Here is a 27,134-nt window from a genome sequence, read left to right on the forward strand (position 1 = left end):
CATCATAGAGAGATTTGAACTGCTGCACAATGACATGACACTCTGACATCCAACAAGAACTGTGTTAAACCAAAGTCTGCTTCAATTAAAGTCTTTTATAAACTCACCTGTGACAAAAGGAAAATCATTTGAGTATAAATTCAAACACAAGATCCTGTTTATGGACATTAAGAATCAAACATGATGTGACTCTGTGCTCTTTCTTGTTTCTCTCCTCATGTCTTTGGTCTCTGGAAGCTGCTGCAGTGATCCCTCTCCACAAAACATCTGCAGAAACAGCTGGACAGCCCCATCAGTTCTCTCCAGATGTTTTTACTCACACAGCGGAGGAAAGTGATGCTTCTAGCTATGACTGTCACACATTTAGCAAAAAATAACCTGCATTTCACAACAGTCGCAGGAATGCAGGTAAACACAGTAAACAACAGGTTCAGGTTCTTCAATATCAGTATTCGATAAAATAACTTTTGTTAAATTTTGCCTTTTGTTGTAAATCAGAAGCAGATATTCTATGACAAAGAATATTGTTTGAGGGCAGAGTCATTTACTGAAGTTCATCATCCTCTTCTAATGTTCACTGGTCTGTCAAGACGGATAAACAGACAAACAAGGTGGAATATCGAATCTGTTAGTGTTCATACAACGCAGCCTGTTTCATTTAATTTAATATGAGATATTTCTGGGCAAAAAGGTTATTGGTTGAATTTATTTTTCACACATCAGTGTTATAAGAAAAACACAAAGTCAACATTTTTCTGTAGTTATACTGGATCTCACACTGAGAAATGCTTCATAAGACTGACTTCTTCAATCTAAAACATCTGGTTCATCACACGTTCATGTCTAAATTGTGTTTTCACCTTTAAAAAAACAACAGTTTGGGAGACTGTTAGTAGTATTATATTGTTTAGTTCAGTGAGCTAAGTTGGCACAATGAAGTACTCACTGTCATCAGTTAGTAACTGGAACTTTAACAGATGATGAAGATGAAGATGAAGTGTCTGACGCTGCAAAAAGGAAAAAAAATTATTTGAAAAGAAGAAAAGAAGAGTTTTATCATGAGAGACAAACTGGACATGAGTGACGAATTACTAACATCTGACTTTCTGTCAGTTGACATTTTAATATTTCTCATAATTTTTATATATTTTTATATTATAATGTCAAGAAACATCCAAATAGCAGATAAACAAGGATAGACAAAGCAGATTAAAAATATCAAATTTGAATATTAAAATACTTACTGTTAGCAGGTTTAAACCCTAAAATACAGAAAAACAGTATTACACAGTTATTATTTATTCAGAATTTATGAGAGAACACAAAGAGAAAACAGCAACATCTGTATCACTATTACAAGATATGTCAACTTATTGTACATCAAATATTTTAAAACTTCATGGACTTTGTATCACCAGAAGTAAAATATATGATGTTATAACAACATTAACACCAAAACAATAGCAGAGACATGTATATTAAATACATCTGTGAAGTAAAAAAGGGAATTATGATGAGTAAAACCATCTTTTATTTCTCACCATTATTGTTCTTTTTCCAGAGGACGTATCCAACGATGGCGGCTACCAGGAGCAGCAGTACGACAACAACTCCAATGACAACACCAACAGGAAACTCTGAAGAACCTGGAACCCAAACACAACATTCAACTTTGTTTATCTCACTCTTTAATTATTAAATGGATCAGATTATATTTATTAACACAACTTTATTTATTTGAGTATTTGAAAAAGTTCATAAGAATAACACAAACAAGAAAGATTCTGAAAATTTATTGAAATGCGTGTAAATATCTATCTAATAAAATAACGGTGCCTTCGACCGCTGTAATATCACCTGTGTGAGGGGAAAACATAAATAAAGATATTAGAGGAGGCTTGATGCTCTGGCATGTGGAAATATCCTTCATGCCACACGCACCACGTAAAGATGAGAATAAAAGCAGAAAATCTAAGTTGTGTCCAGGTCAGAATCACCTGTCAGTGGCAGAAAACTCAACAAGCAACATGTCAAAGTACTTGATCAGAAAACACGCTCACATCAAACTCAAGTAAATAATAACTAACATGATTACTTTCCTCATTGAGTAACATGTTAATTCTATTGATTGATTAGTAATGAAATAGTTTTTCTGAGTCACTTTCCCACATTTACATGCAGTTCTGGTTTTCTTACCTTTCCTGATACTTTCATACAGATAAAAACTGTCTGGTTGCATTAACGGCTGAACGATCAGTTACACTTGAACCAAATTAACAACCAGAGAAGAAATAAACTTTGTGATCAAATAACATTTTACAGAACATAGAAACTGTACTGAAGAGGAAAACATACATATTTTAAAAGAATGTTTAATTTCATCTGATCATTTGAAAAAATTAAAGATTAAAAACTTCTCATGAATTCTTCTGGCGTCTAAAGAGACAAATGAAATCTAGATGACTTAAAAAACAGAAACAAATAAAAAAAGAAATTACTAAAGGAGACAAACAACCCCATCCATCACAAATAAACAAAATATAAATCAGATGAAAGTAAACTAAATATTTTTCCTACTTCCATCACTTCTGATTCCAGTCTTGCCCCAATTCGTCTGAATTTCTCTTTTGTCCAGTTTGGTGATGATGTCGTCCTTCACACCAGAGAGCTGAAACACACATTCGTACTTCCTCCAGTCTTCAGGTGTGACTGATGAAAGGTTCAGGTCAGCACTCATCTGGAAGGATCCATCATGGTTGGGGAGGATCTCTCCACGTTCCTCATGAAGCTCCTCTCCATCTTTCCTCCAGAACATCATGGCTCTGTGAGGGTAGAAACCTGTAGCGTGGCAGCTGACTGGAGAGGAGGGAGTCTTCTGGAGGAGAGACACTGAGGGAAGCTCTGGAGTGTAAAGACAAAGACAGTTTATAGTTTCTTTATTATTATTTACTGTATATTAATATTATTCTGGTTTGGTGTAATGTATATAAATGCATTAGTAATATTTATATACAGTATGTATACGATGCAAATAAACCTCATTGAATTGTGACTGAGAAAAGAAGGGAGGGGCAGAGGATAAGAAAGACAGATGAAGAGAAGTAAGGAGAGAGAGGCTAGAAACTACATCAGGTCATGTAATTCTACCTGTTCTCAGCAGAGAGCTCTTCCCATAGTCCAAATACTTCTTCAGCCAGTCAACGCAAATCTGGGTGAGATAATGTTTGAACTGTGCGATTTCAGCTTTTTTACTATCCCACTTGTGTTTGGTGATGACAGCCTGTGGTTTTGGAGCGACCCATGTCTCTGTCTTCAGGTCCAATACTATGAAGTCTTCTCCATCATAACCCTCCTGTCTAAAACCATTAACCACTCCTGTGTCATTGTCCCATTCACAGCCGTACATCCTCTGGACAATATGGACACCTGAGAGAGAGACAGAGACACAGACTGCAGTAAACCAGAGTGAGATCTCAGCAGTCAGCTATCATCAGTTGATATCACATCTTCACCACAGAGACACACTGATCCACACACACCAAAACAGAAGATCTACACCTTCTGCTGTTATTGGCTGGATGGAAACCACTCACAGCCAATCATCATCTGGACAGTGTGGACGACTTAGAGAGAGACAGAGAGGCAGAGACTGCTGGGAAACAGAGTCCATTTCCTGTCTTTACCACAGAGACACACTGCCTCCACTGATACCAACACACAGTTTATCTACACTGTTGAAGGTGATGTGGCTTCATGTGAGCTGCAGGAACACACACACACTGAAGTGGAGTCTTGACAAATACACACAGATTAAACCTGATCCTGAACCTTATGGACTTGATGAAACACAGGATTTGAGTTCTTTTCTGTGATATGAAAATATTAACTTATATCTTTCTCCACAGGTGATTTGGACCCTTAGGAAGAGATGAGCCACTAGGCCCACTGACACTCACCCTTCCCATTTAGTGGGGTAAAGGGACAACTGTAGGACCAATAGTCTATTCATCTATGCTCGTCCTATGCAGTCAGTTGTTTGGTGATTTTAACATCCATGTTGACAACCCCCAGGACAGAGGGGCTAAAGAACTGTGTTATGTTCTTGATAACTATGGACTGACCCAGCATGTGACAGAGCCCACACACAACAAGGGGCACACTCCGGACTTAATCGTCTCTAAGGGTCTGAACATTTCTAAGGTTGTGGTGACTGATGTTTGCCTCTCTGATCATTCCTGTGTTTTCTTTGAGAGTGCTACCTCTGTGCACACAAATGTTCAAACAGAAGTAACCAAAAAACGGTATATCACTGAAAACACCATATTCAGGCCCTCTCTTCCACACCTGCCCTCTCTTGGGTCTCAGTCAATGAGCTTGTAGATAATTTCAGTTCTAAAATTACAAATGTTATTGATGCTATTGCACCCACTAAGGTGAAGGTTGTCTCTGGTAAGAAAAGATCTCCATGGAGAAATGCCACGCTGGTCAGAGTGGAATAGAGAAAGTGTTATTGAGTTAAAAGAGTGTCGAAAAGCTGAACGCAGGTGGCGAAAAACAAATCTCCAGGTTCATAATGACATCTATAAAGAGAGACTTCACATTTATAATTTGGTACTGAGAAATGCAAGGCGGTCCTTCTTTTCTGACATCATTGCCAAAAACAATAATAATGCACTTGCCTTGTTTGCTACTGTCATCAGGCTAACAAACCCTCTTATGTCAGTTGCCCCTGAACTTCTATCCACCAAGGCTTGCAATGAATTTGCCTTCTTCTACACTGACAAAACTCAGAAAATAAGACAAGCAGTCAGTGCCTCCATATCAGGTGCAGGATATATGTTGTCCCTGTGTCCACTTAAAATCAATTTGAGGAGTATGACACAATTCCATCCGATCAACCACAAAAACCTGGAGGACATTATAAAACATCTGAAATCCTCCTCTTGCTGCCTTGATATTGCTGCCAGATCTTCGACAGATTGTCAACACATCTCTTCTCTCAGGTGTCTTCCCACAGGCCCTGAAAACTGCCGTCATCAAGCTTCTCTTAAAAAAGAACAATCTAGATACTTCACTAATGAGCAACTATAGGCCTATATCAAACCTCCCGTTTTTAAGTAAAATCATTGAAAAAGCTGTTTTTCAACAGCTGAACAACTTTGTGGCAATAAACAACCATTTTGATGTCTCACAGTCAGGATTTCAACCACACCACAGCACTGAGACTGCTCTTGTTAAGGTCTTCAATGACATACACCTGAGCACCGACAGTGGCAAAATTACAGTATTAGTATTACTGGATCTCAGTGCAGCATTTGACATGGTTGACCACAACATATTACTAGACAGACTGGAAAACTGGGTGGGACTTTCTGGCACAGTACTGAAGTGGTTTGAATCCTACTTAGAGGACAAGGACTACTTTGTGTTTATAGGTAATTACACATCTGGGCGGACAAAAATGACATGCGGAGTTCCCCAAGGCTCCATTCTGGGCCCTCTTCTGTTCAACATCTACATGCTCCCACTACCTCAGATTATGGAAAACAACAAAATATGTTGCCACAGTTATACAGATGACATATAAATTTATATGACCATATCACCAGGGGACTATGGTCCAATACACGCACTGAGTAAGTGATTACTCAGTAATGATTGGATGTGCCAGAATTTTCTTCAATTAAACAAAGACAAAACTGAAATAATTATTTTTGGAGCCAAGGAAGAACAATTAAAAGTCAGCACTCAGCTTCAATCGAAAATGTTAAAAACTACTAACCAAGCCAGAAATCTTGGTGTAGTCATGGACTCAGACCTGAATTTCAACAGCCACATTAAGACAATTACAAAGTCAGCCTACTATCACCTAAAGAATACATCAAGAATTAAAGGACTTATGTCTCAGCAGGATTTGTAAAAACTTATCCATGCATTTATCTTCAGTAGACTTGACTACTGTAACACTGTTTTCACAGGTCTCCCTAAAAAATCGATCAGACAACTGCAGCTGATTCAGAACGCTGCTGCTCGAGTCCTCACTCAGACCAAAAAAGTGGATCATATCTCTCCAGTTCTCAGATCATTACACTGGCTTCCTGTCTGCCAAAGAATTGATTTTAAAATACTGCTGTTGGTTTATAAAGCACTAAATGTTTTAGGGCCAAAATACACTGCACTGTAACTTCTATTCTCCTGTTTTATCTGTCTTATTCTTTTTTTTAGCTTCTTTTTATTTCAAAAACATTGGAGACCGACTCCATTCGGACGATCCATCAATCCCTTACACTCAGCACTTAGTCCTCTTCCCCCCTTTATATTCAAAGTATTTGTGTGGTGTCGTTCCCTCCTTTTCCTTTATTATTTTGGTATATTTCGTCATGAAATAAAGGGACAGGTTGACACATGCACTGTACTGCACTGAAAAGCCCACTGAGATAGTCTGTGTGCATACTAACTTCCACACCAGGTGCTCAAGCTGTAAAGACTGATAATTACACCTTGAGGTGGACGGGCAGTCCACGCCTTTACTTGAAGAGTTTACCAACTTTTATGTAAACAGTGTCACGGCTCTTGATTCTCAGTAATGTGTTTTTCAGTGTGTGTTAGTGAGAAGCCTCCATAAAAACAGTTGAATAAAACAGTGTTGATGGAGGGATGATTGTGTGTTTGTGTGCGTGTGTGCGTGTGTGTGTGTGTGTGTGTGTGTGTGTGTGTGTGTGTGTACAAAAGACAGGATGAAAGCATAAACAACATTTTATCAGCCAACAGTGAAACATGAACAAACCTCCAGTTTGGTTGAAGCGCTGCTTTGCAGTTTCAATGTTGGCTTTGAAGGCCGGCTGGGTACCCAAACAATTCCCAGTCTCCCTCTCCCAGTACTGTGGATCATCTGCTGTGACTTTGCTCATCCAGTCCTGTTTGGGTTCTGCTTTCATGGTGTTGCTGTCATAGTAATCAATCTGAATATCATCAACCATCCCAAGAACCACATACTCCGGAAAGTTTGGGACTTGAGAGGACCCGGTGAAGAAATACTTCAGAGAGTGAGTCACTGTAAGAAAAAGTTAATGTCATCATTTCAGTTTTCTCAGTTAGTTTTATAAATAGCTTTTACATAAAATTAAATTATTTGTGCAAGATTCTGTGCACAGAATCAAAAAGAGCTACAATACATCCTGCTGATAATCTCTGTTGTGCAGTCAATAAATAAACAAATTGATAGGCAGAAATTTTCTTAGTTTCCAGTTAGTGGAGACGTTTATTCTTCAGGATGCATCATTAGTAGCGTCTGCTCCTCATTACTAAATTAGTTTGAAATGTGAAACCACAAACTTGTGACAAACTATATATGAGTTCCTCCAGGATTTCATTGAGTTTTTTTATGATTATTATTGTAGCCAAAAATGCTTGATTTTTCAGCGGCTTTTCTCAAAAATTGAGATAAAACTTGCAATGTTTTATTTTCTCTTTTTGCGGTAAAATTGTGGGAATTGGGAAAAATTGCAAGCAAAGGAAAATAATGTGATTTAAAAAAAAATACTACTAATGAAAAGTCATATGTGATCACTTCCTGTGTGCTGCAATGATACAAGTTACCAAGACACAAAGTGCGACAATTGGTCCAAATCACAAGTCTGTTGATTTCATGGATGTATCATAAATCCTATTGTAATCTACTTATATCGATTTTGACTTTTTCATGTGGAAAAGTTGTGGTAATTTAGCTAAATTTCAAGCTCTTGCAAATATTGCAGAGATTTCTTAAAGTTGGAGTGCGGGACTTCTGACTCCCCCTTCTGGCAGTGAGAGTAACAGGGGGCGCTCAGCTCTGATTGCCTGGCACAGGCACGCAGCACGCTTTCATGCACACCCTGAATGACAGGCACAGAGAGAGAGAGTAAAAATGGATTTGTTTTGACAGTCCACCGGCCCACCGGGATTTGTCCCAGTATGCCCAATGACCAGTGGTTACACCACTGGCCATAACCTACTTTTACAGTTGTAAAACAGTGAAGAAATTGTTCTGAGCATCACACAACTCCCTTGAAATGACTCCTTTCACTGTCAGAATTTGATCCATTCGGTCCAGTTACATTTGGAAAGTATAGAGGAGCCACACGATTAACATGGGCTTGAATTTTGCAAGGGCTTGAACGTAATGGACATTCATTTACATCTAAAAGAGCCACACTGCAGGAAATCAATTTCCTGGAGGGACTGATTATAATTATAATTATAATTATATTATAATTATATGAAAAGATTATAATTTTATTTTCTATATTCAGCTCATTAAAACATTTTGTATTTGATTATATTACGTCCATCATGGTCTTTATACTGTAAACTGTGAACGATGACAACTTAGGTTTCTTCTTCCTGACGTTTTAAGCACTTCTCCTTATTCAGTTTAGAAGTAGGTTGTTTAGCTGTTTTCTATTGCTATTGTCATTTTTCATGATTAAATAATAATTCATTTTTTCTGATGTTGTTGACATGTTTTAATACAACCATCAAGAATGTATCTCACTTTTATATATTTTGATTTATGTAAAATGATAAATTATATTCAAGTTTCACTTCCAGGATCTTAATAACAAATATTTTGTGTAAAACCAAATCTTCTGAGCTGCATGACAATGATAGAAAAATGTTTGTGGACACAGCTCTATATTTAAGAAAGTTCTCTTTGGGATATTTTACTCTGGTTTACTCATTATGTATTGTTTCTATTAGTATCAGTTTATACTGAATTAAAAAGCAAATTATTTATTAATGCAAATATCCAACATGAACTGATCATTATTCACTCTTAGTCCTGATTCCAAAAATTTATTCCAGAGTGTCAACAGAATAAACTTTCTACAAGTGTCTGTAAGTTTTCATGATCCTCCTCTGTCCTCTGTAATTTATGTACTAAGATGTGTATGTTCTGAGAAGTATCCCTTCAAATCTTTTTTGATTAATCGATTAATATGTTTTATTAAATAATAATAACTTTGTTTATATAGCACCTATCAAAAACAAAGTTGCAAAGTGCTTTACAATAAAAATAGATAATGCAAGTAAATAAGATCCAAAGATAAAGACATAGACAAGATACAAAAAATTAAATTACACAACAAATACCATCAGTTAAGAAAAAGCCATACGGTAAAAGTGAGTCTTAAGAAGAGATTTAAAAGATGACACTGAGTTTGCCTGCCTGAGATCTCCAAACAGGGAATTCCACAGCGGAAAGGCAACAACAAAGGCCCGGCCCCCTCTAATGGCAAGTCAAGAGTTTGGAACCATCAGTAGGGCCCTGCTGGAGGATCTCAAACAGCGAACAAGATCATAAGGAGTTAGCTGTTCACAAACATAGCAACAAAAAAAAAAAACAAGCAATAAAATCTTAATATCAATTCTAAAACTCACAGGTAACCAGTGAAGGGCAACAAGGATTGGTGTGATATGGTCACTTCTCTTAGTAGGCATTAAAAGCCTGACAGCAGTGTTTTGTACCAACTGCAGTCTTTGTATGTTATGCCTGCTGATACCAGAATAAGATGCACTCCAATAATCAAGTCTGGAGGACATAAAAGCATGGATGACCTTTTCTAAGTCTGTGGATGAAAGGAATGAGCTGATTTTGGTTAGCTGTCTCAAGTGGGCAAAGCAGGATTGCAGCACTTTGGTCACCTGAGCATCAAAAGACAAAACAGAGTCAAAAATAACCCCTAGGTTGTGGGCCTCCTTACGAACATTATTAGATAAGGCACCCTAGTGCTGGGACTGGAGGGGGTAATTATAATGTCTTCTGTTTTGGAATCATTCAACTGCAAGAAGATTTTTAATTTCAGTGAGGCAGGACATAATACATGAAACATCAGTGGTAACGGCCTTTAATGGGACATACAATTAGGTGTCATCTGCATAGCGATGGAAATCAATGCTAGGTCTACGCATGATTTGCCCCAGGGGTAGCAGGTAAATGGTGAATAAGAGGGGACCCAAGATAGACTCCTGGGGGACCCCACAAATGAGAGGTGCACAAGAGGAGGAGGCATCTCCGAGCTTTACAGAGAAAACCTGTTTGACAGATAAAAGTTGAATCAATCCAGTGCCACATCACTGATGCCAACATAGTATTTCAGACGGCTGATTAAGAAATTATGGTCCACAGTGTCAAATGCTGAGCTGAGGTCAAGGAGAATAAAAATGGAATACAGGCCTGTGTCGGCTGCAAGCAGAAGGTCATTGGTGACCTTGACCAGAGCAATCTCAGTGCTATGTAGGGAGTGGAGGGCAGATTGGAATTTTTCAATTATTTAATTGTTGTTCATAAGAGAGATCAGTTGCATGGAGACAATTTTTTCTAAAATCTTCAATGAAAAAGCAGCTTGGAGATGGGTCTAAAATTACTTAAAACTGAGGGATCTAAAGAGGGCTTCTTTAAAAGGGGGTAAACATTGGGATGTTTTAAGTAGGAGGGGAAAATACCAGTGGACAGAGCAGTTAATAATGGCTAAAATATCAGGACCAACCATCTGAAATACAGCTTTTAAAAACCAAGTGGGAATACAGTCTGAAGGGCAGGTGGATGATTTTGAGAGTGCAACAGTGTGTTCCAGGGTCGACAGAGAGATTTCATTGAAGTGAGTTTAAGCTGAAAGTGGGCAGGAGTCAACATCAAGTTCACTGAATACATTGTCAAAGAGCTTCCGAATTTCTACTATTTTGTTGTTAAAGTAATCAAGAAAATCCTCGCATCTCTCTGGGGAAGATTCAAGTGGCTGGCTAATCGAGGGACCAATAACAGAACTGACAGTTTTAAAAGGAATTCTGGGATTATGACGCTGTTTCGCAATGAGTTCTGAAAAATAAGTGTTACACTGAGTTTATCTTCCCGTTTTCATTCCTGCATTGTCTCTAAGATCCTTACGTCTTCATTTAACCATGGCAGAGAAGAAGGTCTCAGCTATGGAATCTAAAATATTTCTGCAAGACCTGTTAAAAACACAAACAAGCTCCTCCACAGTGGGGGCATGGTGTTCATTGGCAGGCCTATTAAAAAGTAAGTTTGAGGCAGTGAAGGCTTGGCAGGAGCGAGGAACAGAGAGTGTATTTAAGGGGCGGGAGTGAATCAGTGTGGTGGGTTTGGAGTTAAAATGTCATTAAATAGTGAAATATGTCCATTTCAAGTTCCCAGGTCCCTCAGTAACATTTTCAAATGTTTAGTTTTGTCCAACCAAAAGTCAAAAACTAAAAAGCAATCGCTTTAATGACTATTTGATACCAAATTATAGATTAAGACATAATATTCTAACAAAAAATTTACAAAACTCAGTATTAAGTCATTTTGAACATGGGATCTATGTTATTTGACAAGTTTATATTTGAGTCGTTGAACAAAATAAATGATGAATGTCAGTAATTTAGTTTACAGACATTAGTGAATGATATTAAATATTGTGCCACCAGAGCAGGAAGTTGTTTGGCTTCAGTAGCATCAATATCTATGAAAACATCGCCATCATGACTCATGTTGGTATGGTTAGAAATAAAAAACCCAAAACCTTCTCAGTAGCCTGTAGATGTTAATTATACACACTTAAGATGAAATGTAGTGACGTCTTCAAGACTGTGAAAAGGGTTTGTTAATACATTTACATCGTTGACTCATACATGAGTCGATGACTGATATCACTAAATTTACGGTTGCACACTGACTGAGGATGTGATTTTCATTGTTGTTGTTTGTTTGGAACATATGTGTAAATTTTTATAGAAAACATGACGTCATGGACAACTTAAAGACTAAAAGAAGCACGTGCAACTATATTAAAGTGTAGTTTAAAATTAGTTTTGTTGCATCTTTGTTAAGTTTTCCATATTTTCTTTATTTATCTGAGTGTGTGTTGGACTATTTTTTGCTGCTTAATTGTGCTGCCATTTTGTTCAGAACGCGCTCGGACCGAATCGATAAAATATTATGAAATGAAATAATGGCCCTGATCAAAGATAGTGAAAGGAAAATACACGTTTTAATAGCAAGGAAGTCAGGGAACTCAACATCTAATACTATGAAACAAACCTTAAATTTGTATAGTCATGTCTACAGATATAAAGCCTTTTCTTTTACCATAAACTGGCTTAAAAAAAAACAAAAAAACAAAAAACGAAATCACCTGCCGCCGCGCTGTGTAGACCCAGGAGGGTCACAAAAAGCAAGATCTTCATTGTGACCTGCTGTCGCTACAACTCTGATGTACAGTCAACTAAGAAGTTTCTTTTTCCAGATACAGACAGACTGTGCTTCCTCTGTGAGCATCAAGGCTGAACAGAGGGTGGGACAGGAAGGGGCGCTCACTTCAGTCTCCATCTGAGCCAATGGGAATTTAGTATGAGTGTCAATGTCACTTAAATCTGGGTTAAACTGACGCAGTGAGGTTATTAATGTAAAGTGATAGTAAAATGTGCTTGTTTTAGCCCATGTTAGAGGGTGGAGAGGCATGCTGGACTTTATTTTGGGTTTCTCAGCCATGTCAGTGCATGGAAGTCATATATATCATAACATTATTATGTACTGACTTTCTGGGAGGTCAGAGGTCAGTGTCAGCTACAGATCAGCACTCTGGAGCTTGTGGGGTTGCAGTAATGTGCTATTCTTGTTTTGTTCTGTGTGGATGTCCTGAGGTTGACAACAGTCCTGATCACAATATCAACAACAAACAATGTGGTTTTATTGGTGTGACAGTGACTAAATGTGGTGAATGGCTTCCCTAGAGGTTCAAAACTCCAGTTAATGTGCAGCAGTAGGGGAGAATGGGGTAACATGAGCCACTTTTTACATTTGATGATTTACAGCAAAATGAAAGTGTATTTGTTTAAAATAATAGTTACTATATATACCTCAGGTTTTTGTGCACCCATGGAAATTAAAACAAGTTATCTAATTATTATGGTTTTAGAACAATGACCCATCAAAAAAAGGTAGTCCTATAGCACAACTTGCCCCAAGGTAGGGGTAAAATGAGCATGGGGATGGGGTAGAGTGCTCTAGGTGTAAACTGTACCACTGTTAGATAATTTTGAACTTCATTATTGCCATCAATTTAACAAAGACAAAAACTCACACTTTTAATAAAAAACTATATCTTTGTGTTCAACATGTTACCTAAACATTTTCAGTAAAGATTAAACTGTGATCTTTATGTTTTAGCTATAGAAAGAATGTGTGTAAATGTGCTTTTGTGCTTTTTTGTGTACATCTGTACAGCATGTTCGTGTGTAGCTTAAACTTAACATTGTAACACTTGTAACAGTGATCAGACATTAACATGAACAGTGTCTCTAGTCTGTAGAATATCAGAAAATAATACTTAAACACACAGATTATTCTGTACATGTAGCATATTTAAACTTTTGGGGGTAAATTGAGCCATTGACTCAACTTGCCCCAACATCACCAGCATGTTTTAACCCACAACCTCCATTTTGACATTATTGTTTCACACAGTGACTCAGATCCATAGTTATGACCAATGTCCATAATGCCCAGATAAAATTTCCACTAAACAATAATTTACTTTGTTCAACCTTCAACTTTAGAGTGAAAACAGCAACCAAAGAAATAAAACCACAACATGAGGAAGACGAGACAGTTTCTTAAACACAAACATCGGCTCAGCTCTGTCCTACAAGCTAGAAGCTTCTGAACTAACGTGAAACTGTGAACGCTGAAAACTGCTTGAACAAAGAGAAATTTAACACCACTGTTGATGTTTGGACGCATGATGCTGTTTTTCATTTTGCTTTTTTGTTGGCACTATTTATACTCTGTTTCAATCCTCACTTTTTCTTTTTGAATAGTTTGAATAGTTGTTAGAATGCATGATTAAAGATTCCCTCCACATGTTTCAAGACATAAAAAGAGGACTAATAATAATTTGTGTCTGATATGATGATCTCTACTGCAGGACTGGACTAAACCATGAGCCCCTTTCAACGGGAGCTGAGCCCCTGAGAGGCTCTAATATTGTTTTAGATACAAGAAATAATCTCAAACTATTTATTCAGCCAATGGAAATAGTTTACTCATAATGCTTATAACTCAAAATTTCTAAATTGCAGATAAAGACAAACTTTTTGAGGGCCCTCCTTATGTTAAGGCTCCTGCGTACTTAGTTCCACTATTCCCCTCACTACTGGGCCCCAACATACATCATTCTGCACAGTAAAGCTCAAACAACCAAGTGTAGTAATAAGCAAAATTATCATTCTCAGCTTTATATTTTATTTAAATTTGTCTTGCCCATCATAATATGGGAATACCTAAATAAACGTACATACAGTATGTGAATATATTAGTCACTTTTCACCACTGAGAATATCATTTATTTGAACAAAAGCAAAGCATTTCACCGTGTCACTAGTTCGTTTAGAGTCTTTGGTTTTATTTTCATTGTGTGTCGGGTGAATGTAAAGAAATCAGCCAAGTTAGGTGTTAGTGAGTTCCTGATAATGTCCCGGTATCTCACTTATCACTGCACATTAAGTTCATATTAATCCTGAAGCAATTTGATTAATGTAAATGGATCTTTTGTTTTTATTATTGTATACTTTATAGTTTAAAATATTATGATGTATGACATATCGTGATGGTCATTATGTCATCTGGTACCTGGCTGTTGTATTGGTGTCAACATGAAAAAAAACAGGTCAATCAACTTAATCCTTGCAGGTCTGTGAGGATACTCATTGTTTTACTGAAGTTTATTAATCTACATGGATAACATGTTTACAGACTCCCAGCAGTAAGAGATATGACATTAACATTAAAAAAGGAATTAAAAAATGTGTTCAATTAAAAAGGATTTTATGGCAACATAATTTAAGAAATACACACAAAATATTGTTCATCACAACTATGTTAATAATTGAATGATGGTTATTGTAATATTATCTTCATGGTTTATTACACTGTATATTTAACCTGCAGAACATTAGACCTTGTTAATTAAAAACATGAAACAAATAATTATCATCATTGTTAATAAATGGAGGCAAAGAGCTGGAGAAACTTCCTGAGACTTGTAGTGTCATCAGTTGCCAGGCAGAACTCAGTGCAACAGGTTTTGTTTTTTAGGGGAAAACCAGAGCAGCGACCTGAGACCGGATGTGTGCAGTGTGAAGATCTAATCTGGGACCTGCCAAGTCTAATAACATTGATAAAATACAAACTACACACAACATTTACACAATAGATGATAAATAGAAAAAATAGTGGTTCTAAACCTTATTGTTTTATTCCTGTTAAACAGTACTAAGCCTATTGGCCTGCTCTGACAGTTAATTAAATAACTGGAACAATATACATGTTGGAGCCATGTTCATTTAGTCTCTGTGACAATAATGAGTATTCAGGCAATATTCATTTTACTGTAACTACAGTAACAGATGAGTAAACAAACACTATATGTGGATTTACAAAAAGAACCAGACCTTTGGAATTTTGGGGAATTTATTGAAAGCAAAATAAAAAAGCAATTAAACAGTAGTGTAACAGAATTTTTCATTTCATTTCATTAATGTAATCCAACACAGGAAGTGAATTTGAGCAACATGCTATTCAATGTCTCACATGTTTACAGAAACTCAGAGAGAGAAAACCCCATGTCCTTTTACTAATCAAACTAAAATCACAATAAAGCAATATGGAAAAGACTGATTAAGAAAAAACCTCAATTAAGAAAAATTAATTAATAAAAGTATCAAACACATACATTATTAATAATTAATCTTAAAATTTTAAATTAAACAATTTTAAAGAAATAAACAAGCGGGAATATTTACACAACTGGAAAAAAATGTTTATTCTGTGTATTTGAGTGCATGGGGTGGGCAACATGAAAGACCTTCTATCACTGTATATGTAATTTTATATCACTATAGAGATATTTGTATATCGTGATACAGTAAATTGTTCTGCAAATTCAATTACCAGATTATAGATAAAATAATCAGACAGGAATTTGTCTAATTCTAACCCCATCCATTAAAATAAATACCAGGCATATCAAGATACTTCATCCAACTGATGCAAAAATCCAGTGAATGAATTTTACCATAAAACTCTACAGTGACCTGATACAACCAGAGAAACAAACAGAAAATCTTGGTAGAAACAGAAAAGGACAAAATTAACTTTCATCAGTTTTAAAGACATAAACAAGCAGAATATTTACACAACTGAAAAGTAAATCTTGTTCTATGTGTATGAGAGTATATGGGTTGACCAATATGAAAAGACCTTCTATCACTGCAAATCCAGTCGATTAAATAAAGATAAAATAAGCAGATGGGAATTTGTGATTTTAGCCAATCTATTGAAATCAATACTTGGCATATAAAGGTACTTGTTCAAACTGATGCAAAAATCCTTTAAGTCCAATTTATCATAAAGCTCCTGATAATTGATCTGCAGTGACCTAAAACAACCAGAGAAACAAAGAATAGATATCTGGATAGAAACAGAAGAATCAGCTTATTTCATATCAGTCCAACCCCAGGAGTACATGTATATGAAAATGTGAATGTATGTGTGTGTGTGATTTTACTACATAAAACCAACTATGGATTATGTGGATTGTTTTACATAAACACCAAAACCTCAAAATGTGTTGTTTATGTATAAAGAGCACAATGATGCTTTGGTTGTTTTTCACTTCTCTCCAGATAAGAAAATATCACTCATTCAAAACATGATTGTAGCACAAAAATGCCTTTTTAAGTTGGTTTTCTTAGTAATCCAATTTCAATAATTACCTATGACAAGATTTTAACATTTAAAATCTCCAATTATAATTCTAAATTTGACATGAATGATTAATAATCAAGTTATTCACAGTTTACAGATGGACAGGAGAATTTGGCGTCTGTCTTCAATGTTCCTTATTCCTGGTGGAGAGGAGTTCACCATCTTCTACTTTTCACTTGTTCCTGTTGGAAAAATAAATAATCATTCATAAAGAAACAGAGCAAAAGGTGTTTTCAAAAACGGAAAACGTATCAATAAACCTCCTGTAACAATGTTGGGCTGTGAGGCAGTTTTGGACCAGTGGCCACAGTCAGAATTGCAGGTCATGTGATGCCCACTGGGCCAAAATAACGTTTTCCCAAAACACTGGATAACACTCAAATTTATCTTCATAATTTGAGTCATAAAGTCCAAATAACATTTAAATTCTCTACTCACTCACTTTGTAAACTACCTACGAGAGCTGCTGTATGATCAGAAGACTAGTTAGTGACTGAAACAGCAGCTGTGACTCTGAGCTTTACATCATAGACTGTTGGTTGCATCACATTTTAGTGAACACTGTCAGCTTTGTTGGCTATTATTTGTTCACTGCATATATAGATAAGAGTGTGTAAGTCATATATTTGATACATGCATTAATACTTTCTGATGTGAACCTACACTTATAGATCTGTGAATGTTTTTAGTGTTCAATCTTTCTAGTATTCAGCACTGATCTGAACCTGTATCACATTATAAGCTTTGTAGTACTTCATATATTTCTGTATACTAAGAAAATACATAAAAAACACGTATAAATCATGTGATATGTTGTCTGTTTGTGATGAGAAGATAAATCTATTGTCACAATAGAATTTCACTTTGTTGGTAAAATGACACATTTGATCCGCTCCAAGAAACAATATTTATATGCTAAATGTCTTTTTCTCTAATCTTTGATTTTTGGTGAAATATTGGATCATTTGAACATTTATTAAAATGAAACCATGTGAGAAGTTTAGAGGGAAAAATCACTATTTGATGGAGCTGTTAACAACTCAGACATCTGAAATGTGACCCTGGGTTCATCCCAATTCTTTTAATTGATTGTTGCAGCTGATCAGACTGATCTGAGACAGATTACAGATTAAATTCAAGTGTATCACTCCCAAGATTTCTGATTCACCATATAGTTGAAAACCTGTGTTAATTGTATATCTGATCAACAAAAGAACCATAAACAACTTTTTTCATTTATTTTTTTTTCTTTTCATGATCTTTTATTTCCACCATTAATTTTTAACATGGATAAAATCAAAGTCAGGCAGAGTCTGTCTGTCAGCAAGAAACACTTTTTAAACACTGAAACACTTCACTGGTCTGTCAAGACGGATAAACAGACAAACAAGGTGGAATATCGAATCTGTTAGTGTTCATACAATGCAGCCTGTTTCATTTCATTTAATATGAGATATTTCTGGGTAAAAAGGTTATTGGTTGAATTTATTTTTCACACATCAGAGTTATAATAAAAACACAAAGTCAACATTTTCCTGTAGTTATACTGGATCTCACACTGAGAAATGCTTCATAAGACTGACTTCAGTCTAAAACATCTGGTTCATCACAAGTTCATGTCTAAATTGTGTTTTCACCTTTAAAAAACAACAGTTTGGGAGACTGTTAGTAGTATTATATTGTTTAGTTCAGTGAGATAAGTTGACACAATGAAGTACTCACTGTCATCAGTTAGGAACTGGAACTTGAGCTTGAAGATGAAGATGAAGATGAAAAAGTGTCTGAAGCTGCAAAAAGAAAAACAATTTGATTTGAAAAGAAGAAAAGTTTTATCATGAGAGACAAACTGGACATGAGTGATGAATTACTAACATCTGACTTTCTGTCAAGTTGTTCATATTGACAGTTTAATATTTCTCATAATTTTAAAATATTTTAACATAATGTTGTCAAGTGACATCCAAATACTACAAGAAAAAGCAGATTAAAAATATCAAAATTTAATATTTAAAATACTTACTGTTAGCAGGTTTAAACCCTGAAATACAGAAAACAGTATTACACAGTTATTATTTATTCAATATTTATAAAAGAACACAAAGAGAAAACAGCAACATCTGTATCACTATTACAAGATATGTCAACTAATTATAAATCAAATATTTACACTTTATGGACCAGAAGTAAAATATATGATATTATAACAACATTAACACCAAAACAATAGCAGAGACATGTATATTAAATACATCTGTGAAGTAAAAAAGGGCCTTTGTGTGGAGTAAAAACATCTTTTGTCTCTCACCATCCTTGTCCTTGTTCTTTTTCCAGAGGACGTATCCAATGATGGCGGCTACCAGGAGCAACAGTACGACAACAACTCCAATGACAACACCAACAGGAAACTCTGAAGAACCTGGAACCCAAACACAACATTCAACTTTATTTATCTCGCTCTTTAATCACTAAATGGATCAGATTTTATTTATTAACACAACTTAAGTCATATAAGTATTTGAAAGGAAGTCACAAGAATAAGACAAACATGCTGATGCTGAGTGTGTTTTGGTGAACTATCAGTGTTGGGAGTTAAAACCATAAAGTTTTATTGTAATCTCATTAGTTATAACAGAAACACAGACGTGCAAAACATTACTGTTTGAATTTTAGTGGTTACATTACAATACTGGCCTGTTGAAAACTATGTTATAATGTTGAACATAATAATGCTTTGAAATGCAAAATTTAAATTTGTGTAAATATCTATCTAATAAAATAACGGTGCCTTTGACCGCTGTAATATCACTTGTGTGAGGGGAAAACATAAATAAAGATGTTAGAGGAGGCTTGATGCTCTGACATGTGGAAATATCCTTCATGCTACACGCACCACGTAAAGATGAGAATAAAAGCAGAAAATCTAAGTTGTGTCCAGGTCAGAATCACCTGTCAGTGACAGAAAACTCAACAAGCAACATGTCAAAGTACTTGATCAGAAAACACGCTCACATCAAACCTGCAGAAGAACCTCATCTCATTACAGATAATAGTGAAAAGATCAGATCAGCTGAGGATCAAGAGTGAAGAGTGAAGGAAATGCTGCTCATGTCTGTAAATTCTGAACAAGTAAATAATAACTACTGTGATTACTTTCCTCATTGAGTAATCTGTTAATTCTCATTATACTTTTAGGAGAGTATTGATTGATTAGTAATGAAAGAGTTTTTCTGTGTAACTTTCCCACATTTACATGCAGTTCTGGTTTTCTTACCTTTCCTGATACTTTCATACAGATAAAAACTATCTGGTTGCATTAACGGCTGAACGATCAGTTAGACTTGAACCAAATTAACAACCAGAGAAGAAATAAACTTTGTGATCAAATAACATTTTACAGAACATAGAAAATGTACTGAATAGAAAATATATATATTTTTAAAGAATGTTTAATTTCATATAATCATTAGGAAAAATAAAACAGATTAAAAAACGTCTCACGAATTCTTCTGGCGTCCAAAGAGACAAATGAAATCTAGATGACTTAAAAACAGAAACGAGAAAACAAACCACTAAAGGAGATAAACAACCCCACCTGTCATAAATAATTAAAATATAAATAAATATAATATAAACTAAATGTGTTTCCTACCTCCATCACTTCTGATTCCAGTCTTACCTTCATTAGTTCTGATCACTGCTTTGTCCAGTTTGGTGATGATGTCGTCCTTCACACCAGAGAGCTGAAACACACATTCGTACTTCCTCCAGTCTTCAGGTTTGACTGATGAAAGTTTCAGGTCAACACTCATCTGGAAGGATCCATCGTGGTTGGGGAGGATCTCTCTGTGTTCCACGTCCTCATGAAGTTCCTCTCCATCTTTCCTCCAGAACATCGTGGCTCTGTGAGGGTAGAAACCTGTAGCGTGGCAGCTGACTGGAGAGGAGGGAGTCTTCTGGAGGAGAGAGAGTGTGGGACGCTCTGGAGTGTAAAGACAAAGACAGTTTATAGTTTCTTTATTATTATTTAACTTATATTAATATTATCATTCCTTTTTGGTGTAATGTATTTAGTAACACATATATACAGTATACATGACATGCAAATAAACCTCATTGAAGTGTGATTGAGAAAAGGAGGGAGGAACAGAGGAGAAGAAAGACATGAAGAGAGGTGAGGAGTGAAAGACTAGATTAGAAAGAGGAGGACAGTGAAAGAGACAGAAATTGAGAAAAAGAGTGGTGATAAATGTGTGAGAGAGTGACAGAGAGAAAATGGGGTAAAGGTGGAGGGAGGCAGAGAGATGAAGAGAGGTGAGAGAGAAAATGAAAGAGAAATGTGTGTAAACTGAGACACAGTGGCTCTCTGTATGTTGGTTCATATTTATTGTAATGTTACTGTAAGTTAGAAACAGAGGAGGCTTATTAACATTGTTGTGTCCATGAAACTACATCAGGTCATGTGATTCTACCTGTTCTCATCAGAGAGCTCTTCCCGTAGTTCACATACTTCTTCAGCCAGTCAGGACACTCCTGGGTGAGGTAGTTCTTTGTCTGTGATTTAAAAGCTTTTTTATGATCCCACTTGTGTTTGGTGATGACAGCTTGTTGTTTTGGAGCGATCCATGTCTCTGTCTTCAGGTCCAATACTATGAAGTCTTCTCCATCATAACCATACTGATTAAAACCATTAACCACTCCAGTCTCATCGTCCCATTCACAGCCGTACATCTGCTGGTAAATGTGGACATCTGAGAGAGAGACAGAGACACAGACTGCAGTAAACCAGAGTGAGATCTCAGCACAGTCAGTTATCATCAGTTGATATCACATCTTCACCTCAGAGACACACTGATCCACACGCACCAAAACAGAAGATCTACACCTTCTGCTGTTATTGGCTGGATGGAAACACACACACACACACACACACACACACACACACACACACACACACACACACACACACACAGAGTTGGAGTCCTGACTAACACACACAGATTAAACCTGATCCTGGACTGAACATTACATCCACTGAAACCCTGCAGCCAGTGGATCAGTCCAACAACATCCTCTTCCTGTGAGAAACTACAGACTAGACTGTCCTGAAGCTCCAGAAGCTTCCACTGAAGGAGAGTTTTATTCAGGATTAGTCACTAGTGTGTGTGTGTGTGTGTGTGTGTGTGTGTGTGTGTGTGTGTGTCCTGTTCTGAAGTGTGTTACTACAACTGGTCACAATAAGGAAGACACCAGCAGGACCATTATGGAGACTGGGAGGCAGTCTGTGTGTCCTGATTGGTCCATCCATCAGTCAATCATTTCATACAACCAACAGCTGTTTCCACCTGCAGATGTTGGCTTGATGCTGCCTGCTGGGATGAACCAACACACTGTGTTCACTACAGTAGAGTTAATCTGATCTGTACTTCTACTATATATTTAGAGCTGAAACTAATGATTCTTTTCATTATCAATTCATCTATTGATTACTTTTTTGATTAACTGATTAAACATTTACTTTACAAAATGTCATAAAACAGCGAAAAGTGCAAAAAAACAACTTCACAGAGCCTAAAGTGAAATCTTCACATTGATTGTTCTGTTTGATCAACACTGAACAGAATTTAATTTTTAATGATATAAAACAGATAAAGGCATCAAATTCTCATATTTGAGAAACTGGAACCAGCAAATATTTGACATTTTTTCTTGATAAATGATTCTTAAATGATTATCTGATTATCAAAATTACTTTTCTGTTAATCTACTACTCAGTTAACTGACTAATCATTTCAGCACTATGTGTGTTTATTATGACACAGACACACTGTGGTCCAGTCAAGTTAATCTAATCTAATCTGTAGTTCTACTATATGTTTATTATGGGATGGACACACTGTGTATCAGTACAGTAGAGTCGTGCTGTGATCTGAATGAGACGTTTACCGTGTCGTCCTGTCAGTCAGGTTTATTAAAACATACTGTTACTTCTGTCATATGGGGACCCGACAGAAGCAGCCTGTGTCCCATTTACAGTCCTGCGCCGTAGTTTAAGAAACCAGGTGGTAATGTTCCTCTATCAGCTGTGTGTTGTAAAACTGTTGTGATAAACAGGTTTCTACATTGTGGGCAGTTCAGTAGATTATTCTGATCTAATCTAGTGGAGATCAAGTGTTAATAATCTCTGTTGGTTATTATGGGATGGACAGAAACACTGGATCAGTGCAGTATAGCAGCATCCAGGAGTCTCAGTCTCAGTAATGTGTGTTTTAGTCTGTTTCAGTGTGTGTGAGTGAAAAACCTCCATATAAAACAGTGTTGATGAGGAATGATGGTGTGTGTATGTGTGTTCACATTTGTTTACTACTATACAACAAACAGGGTGAAAGCATAAACAACATTTTATCAGTAAAACATAAACAAACCTCCAGTTTGGTTGAAGCGCTGCTTTGCAGTTTCAATGTTGTTTTTGAAGGTCAGCTGGGAATCCAAACAGGTCTGAGTCATATCCTCCCAGTACTGTGGATCATCTGCTGTGACTTTGTTCATCCAGTCTGCTTTGGGTTCATTTCTCTTGGTGTTGCTGTCACAGTAACTTATCTGAACTTCATCAACCATCCCAACATCCATATACTCTGGGAAGTTTGGGACTTGAGAGGACCCAGTGTAGAAATACTTCAGAGAGTGAATCACTGTAAGAAAAAGTTAATGTCATCATTTCAGTTTTCTCAATTACAGTTTTATAAATAACTTTTACATAAAATAAAAATATGTTCCTGTGCACAGAATCAACCGGATATACAGTACATCCTCCTGATAATCTCTGTTGTGCAGTCAATAAATAAATAAACTGATGGTAATTTTACTCCAGAATTATTTCTTTTTATTTAATATTTTTGATCAATTTTGTTTTGAACAACATATTTATTCTGAAATAAAATATTAAACCAGTCAATTATTTAGACATCAGATCATAAATATGTCTGACTTTCATTGATAGATGCATTTTTTTTTTCTACTGCTGGATATATATTTAGCTAAATTGCAAACTCACACAAATATTGCAGAGATTTCTTGTATTTGTGTTCATTATTACGCGAAATCACAATTTCCTGGAGGGACTGATATACGCTGCATGTGATTATAATTTTATTTTCTATGTTCAGCTAATTAAAACATTTTGTGTCTGATTATATTACGTCCATTATGGTCTTTATACTGTAAACTGTGAACGACGACAACTTAGGTTTCTTCTTCCTGAGGTTTTAAGCACTTCTACTTATACAGTTTAGAAGTGGGTTGTTTAGCTCTTTTCTATTGCTGTTGTCATTTCTCATCATTAAATAACAATTAATTTCATTTTTATGATGATGTTATCAGAGGTTTTGTGGATTTTAAATGTTTGATTATAAGAGTTTTTTTAATACAACCAACAAGAAAAAAAATCAGACTGTCCCTTGTGAGCCTCACGTTCATATATCTTGATTTATGTAAACTGAAGAATTATATTTAAGTTTCACTTCCAATATCTTTGATAACAAATATTTTGTGTAAAACCAAATCTTCTGAACTGTTGACAATCACAGAGAAATGTTTACAGCTCTATATTTAATAAAGTTCTCTTGGGTGATATTTTTACTCTCATGTATTCATTCTGTACTGTTTCTATTAGTATCAGTTTATACTGGATTAAAAGCAGATTATTTATTAACTCTAATATCCAACATGAACTCATCATTATAAGCCAATACAACAGACCATAAAATACAGTATGAAGGACATTAAAAATGAACATCAACTAACACTACTAGTGATGATAACAATAATAATAATAATAATACATTTTATGTATAAAGCCATTCTTAAGATACTCAGATACAACCAGACAAGTTACAGATAATCTACTAAAATAAAATAACATACAATAAAACTGAATTATCTGGAAATGAGTCTGACCTGATCTGTGTTATTAAGAAAACAGTTGTATACATTGTTTACATTGTTACCCAAATGTAAAAAATCAGCCAAAAACATGAAATGTAAACACAGGACTGGAACCATAACTCCAAAAGTGATTATCAGATTTTTTTATGCACTGTCTGATTATAAAATGTCTCCTGGTGCTTTTAAAGTTGTGTTTACATCACTAATGTTTGTAATACAAGCCTGTGCCTACAAACACAAAAGCTGCTTCTTTTCTATGTTCAGTCAAATTATATATAATAAATATAAACAGTAGACTATATATGTCAATGCACCTGTGGGTCATAGGTCAGAAATTACTGAATGGTTATTTATCTTATCTACTTACCAAATAAAATTTTATGAATAAGAAGATATTTCATTACTCTTATTCTTCTTTAACATTAAACATATTGAGTTCATCCATGAGCTTACATACAAAGCACAGATTCAATCAGCATTATCATCACATAACACAGCGCCTCACTTCACTTATTGGTCGTTTGAGGACATTAACCTACATGTAAAGTGAGCTCTACATATACCAGTACAATTTATGATTAGTTAATGAACATGTTAGACATTAATGTAGGTCGATCTCAATTATTCTACATGAACTACTATAGAAACATATGGCCGTATGCAGAAGTCAGATGGTGTTTAGTTCCGCTTTAACACATTAACCTACTCAGTGTCTTCATAGAAGCCCGTAATTAGTTGCTATCTACTAAACGTTTTCAGTCAATCTTACCTGCTGACACAGAGCGACACAAGACAAGCATCACAATCACTGTCCTCATTTTTAATTTGATAAAGAACTCAGAGGGGAAATTTAAAAAGTTATTTAATTTGAACTTCACCACGATCGAGACTTATTTCTTCCGCTTTACCAGCGATAGATGCAACATGCGCAACATCTTCAACGCTTCTGACCAGTAGAAACTCAGAACTGGGCATGCGTCATGCGTAACCAGGCAAAATCAAACAACTCAGGTTGTTAATAGAAAGTGAAACTTAAGTTAGGCAGACAGAAAACAAAGAAGAACCACAAAGATCGGGACAGAAAGATTAAAAGTAGCAAGTTCAACTGTGTTTAAGTGTAGTTTAAAATGTATTTTGTTGCATTTTAGTTATGTTTTCCCTAATTTCTTTATTTATCTGAGTGTGTGTTGGACTATTTGGCGCTGCGTAATTGCGCTGCCATTTTGTCCAGAACGCGCTCGGACCGAATCGATCTTAAAGATCCTGATAAAATAATATGAAATCAAGGAATGTCCCTGATTAAAGATAGTAAAAGAAAAAAAACATGTTTTAGTAGTCCCTTTCAGAAATATAGCGTCCATCTAGCCAGAAATTCAACAGATTACCCAAAAAATATGGATTAATCAACGTGTTGATCACATCAACATCAACCGACTAAAAAAACAAAACAAAGCAAAAAACTAAACAAAACTATATTGACTCACCTGCCGCCGCGCTGTGTAGACCCAGGAGGGCCAGAAAAACCAACATCTTCATTCTGAACTTCAGAATCTACAACTTAACTGTCAACAAATAAATTTCTTTATCCAGAGACAGACAGACTGTATTTCCTGTACGAGCTTCGAGGCTGAACTGAGGACAGGCAGGGGCGCTGAGCCAATGGGAATTTAGTATGAGCGTCGATGTCACGTAAATTAGACAGACTGAAAACAGACCGAGATCAGAAAAGAAAGTGGCCATAAAAGGTTTATGAACACTATGCGATGATAATCGTAATAATCCCAAATGTGGTCTAAATGTGACTTAATCCAATTATTTGTTTGATTTGGTTTTTCTAAACACAGTGTTGTATAATTGCGGCAGTTAGGTTAAGTTATAACATTTTTCTTCCTGACCTTATTCGCACTTAGTTACATCATTATTAAAAATTACAGTAAGAATACCGTCACCCTAAAATGTTCAGTTTATAGACACCCTTAACGGATAATTGATTGAATTATTGAACACAGATTAACTGATTGAAGAAATAAAATTGAATCAGGCAAGAAGTCATGATAACTTGACAGCAGTGGTGGAAGAAGTACTCACATTACTTTACTCAAGTTTCCAGTGGTGGAAAGTAACTAAGTACATTTACTCAAGTACTGCAATGTAATGTTGAGGTACTTGTACTTTACTTACTTTACTTGAGTATTTCCATTTGATGCTACTTCATACTTCCACTCCACCACATTTCAGTTGGAAATATTGTACTTTCTACTCCACTACATTTATTTGACAGCTTAAGTTACTTTTCAGATGAAGATTTGATACAATGGATAATATAACAAGCTTTTAAAATACAACATTGTTAAAGATGAAACCAGTGGTTTCCAACCTGGCTTTTGAC

General features: G+C 35.8%; 2 protein-coding genes across 5 annotated transcripts; both read right to left on the reverse strand.

Moving 5' to 3' along the window:
- Positions 1-26,390, reverse strand: LOC121913593 (H-2 class I histocompatibility antigen, Q9 alpha chain-like). Of its 4 annotated transcripts, none has more exons than XM_042436284.1 (8): positions 26,230-26,390; positions 23,227-23,493; positions 21,274-21,552; positions 20,454-20,783; positions 1,542-1,646; positions 1,245-1,262; positions 947-1,007; positions 1-582 (listed from the first exon to the last, which is right to left on the reverse strand). In XM_042436284.1, the coding sequence occupies exons 1-7, from the start codon at positions 26,279-26,281 to the stop codon at positions 952-954; spliced, it is 1,107 nt and encodes a 368-aa protein (XP_042292218.1). In that variant the 5' UTR covers positions 26,282-26,390; the 3' UTR covers positions 1-582; positions 947-951. The 4 variants fall into 4 exon arrangements, with proteins under 4 accessions (XP_042292218.1, XP_042292219.1, XP_042292220.1 ...); XM_042436285.1 differs by lacking the exon at positions 1-582 and adding an exon at positions 654-860; XM_042436286.1 differs by lacking the exons at positions 1-582; positions 947-1,007; positions 1,245-1,262; positions 1,542-1,646 and adding exons at positions 15,491-16,986; positions 18,527-18,591; positions 18,825-18,842; positions 19,110-19,220 and having other exon boundaries at positions 20,481-20,783.
- LOC121913635 (H-2 class I histocompatibility antigen, K-K alpha chain-like) lies at positions 3,134-12,294 on the reverse strand. The gene is made up of 3 exons (XM_042436369.1): positions 12,174-12,294; positions 6,788-7,054; positions 3,134-3,426 (listed from the first exon to the last, which is right to left on the reverse strand). Exons 1-3 carry the CDS (start codon positions 12,223-12,225, stop codon positions 3,134-3,136), a joined length of 612 nt encoding a protein of 203 aa, XP_042292303.1. The 5' UTR covers positions 12,226-12,294.
- Positions 26,391-27,134: the final 744 nt, after the last annotated feature.

This window comes from Thunnus maccoyii, chromosome 15 (genome assembly GCF_910596095.1).
Source record: "Thunnus maccoyii chromosome 15, fThuMac1.1, whole genome shotgun sequence".
In the NCBI taxonomy this organism is placed as follows: Eukaryota; Metazoa; Chordata; class Actinopteri; order Scombriformes; family Scombridae; genus Thunnus; species Thunnus maccoyii.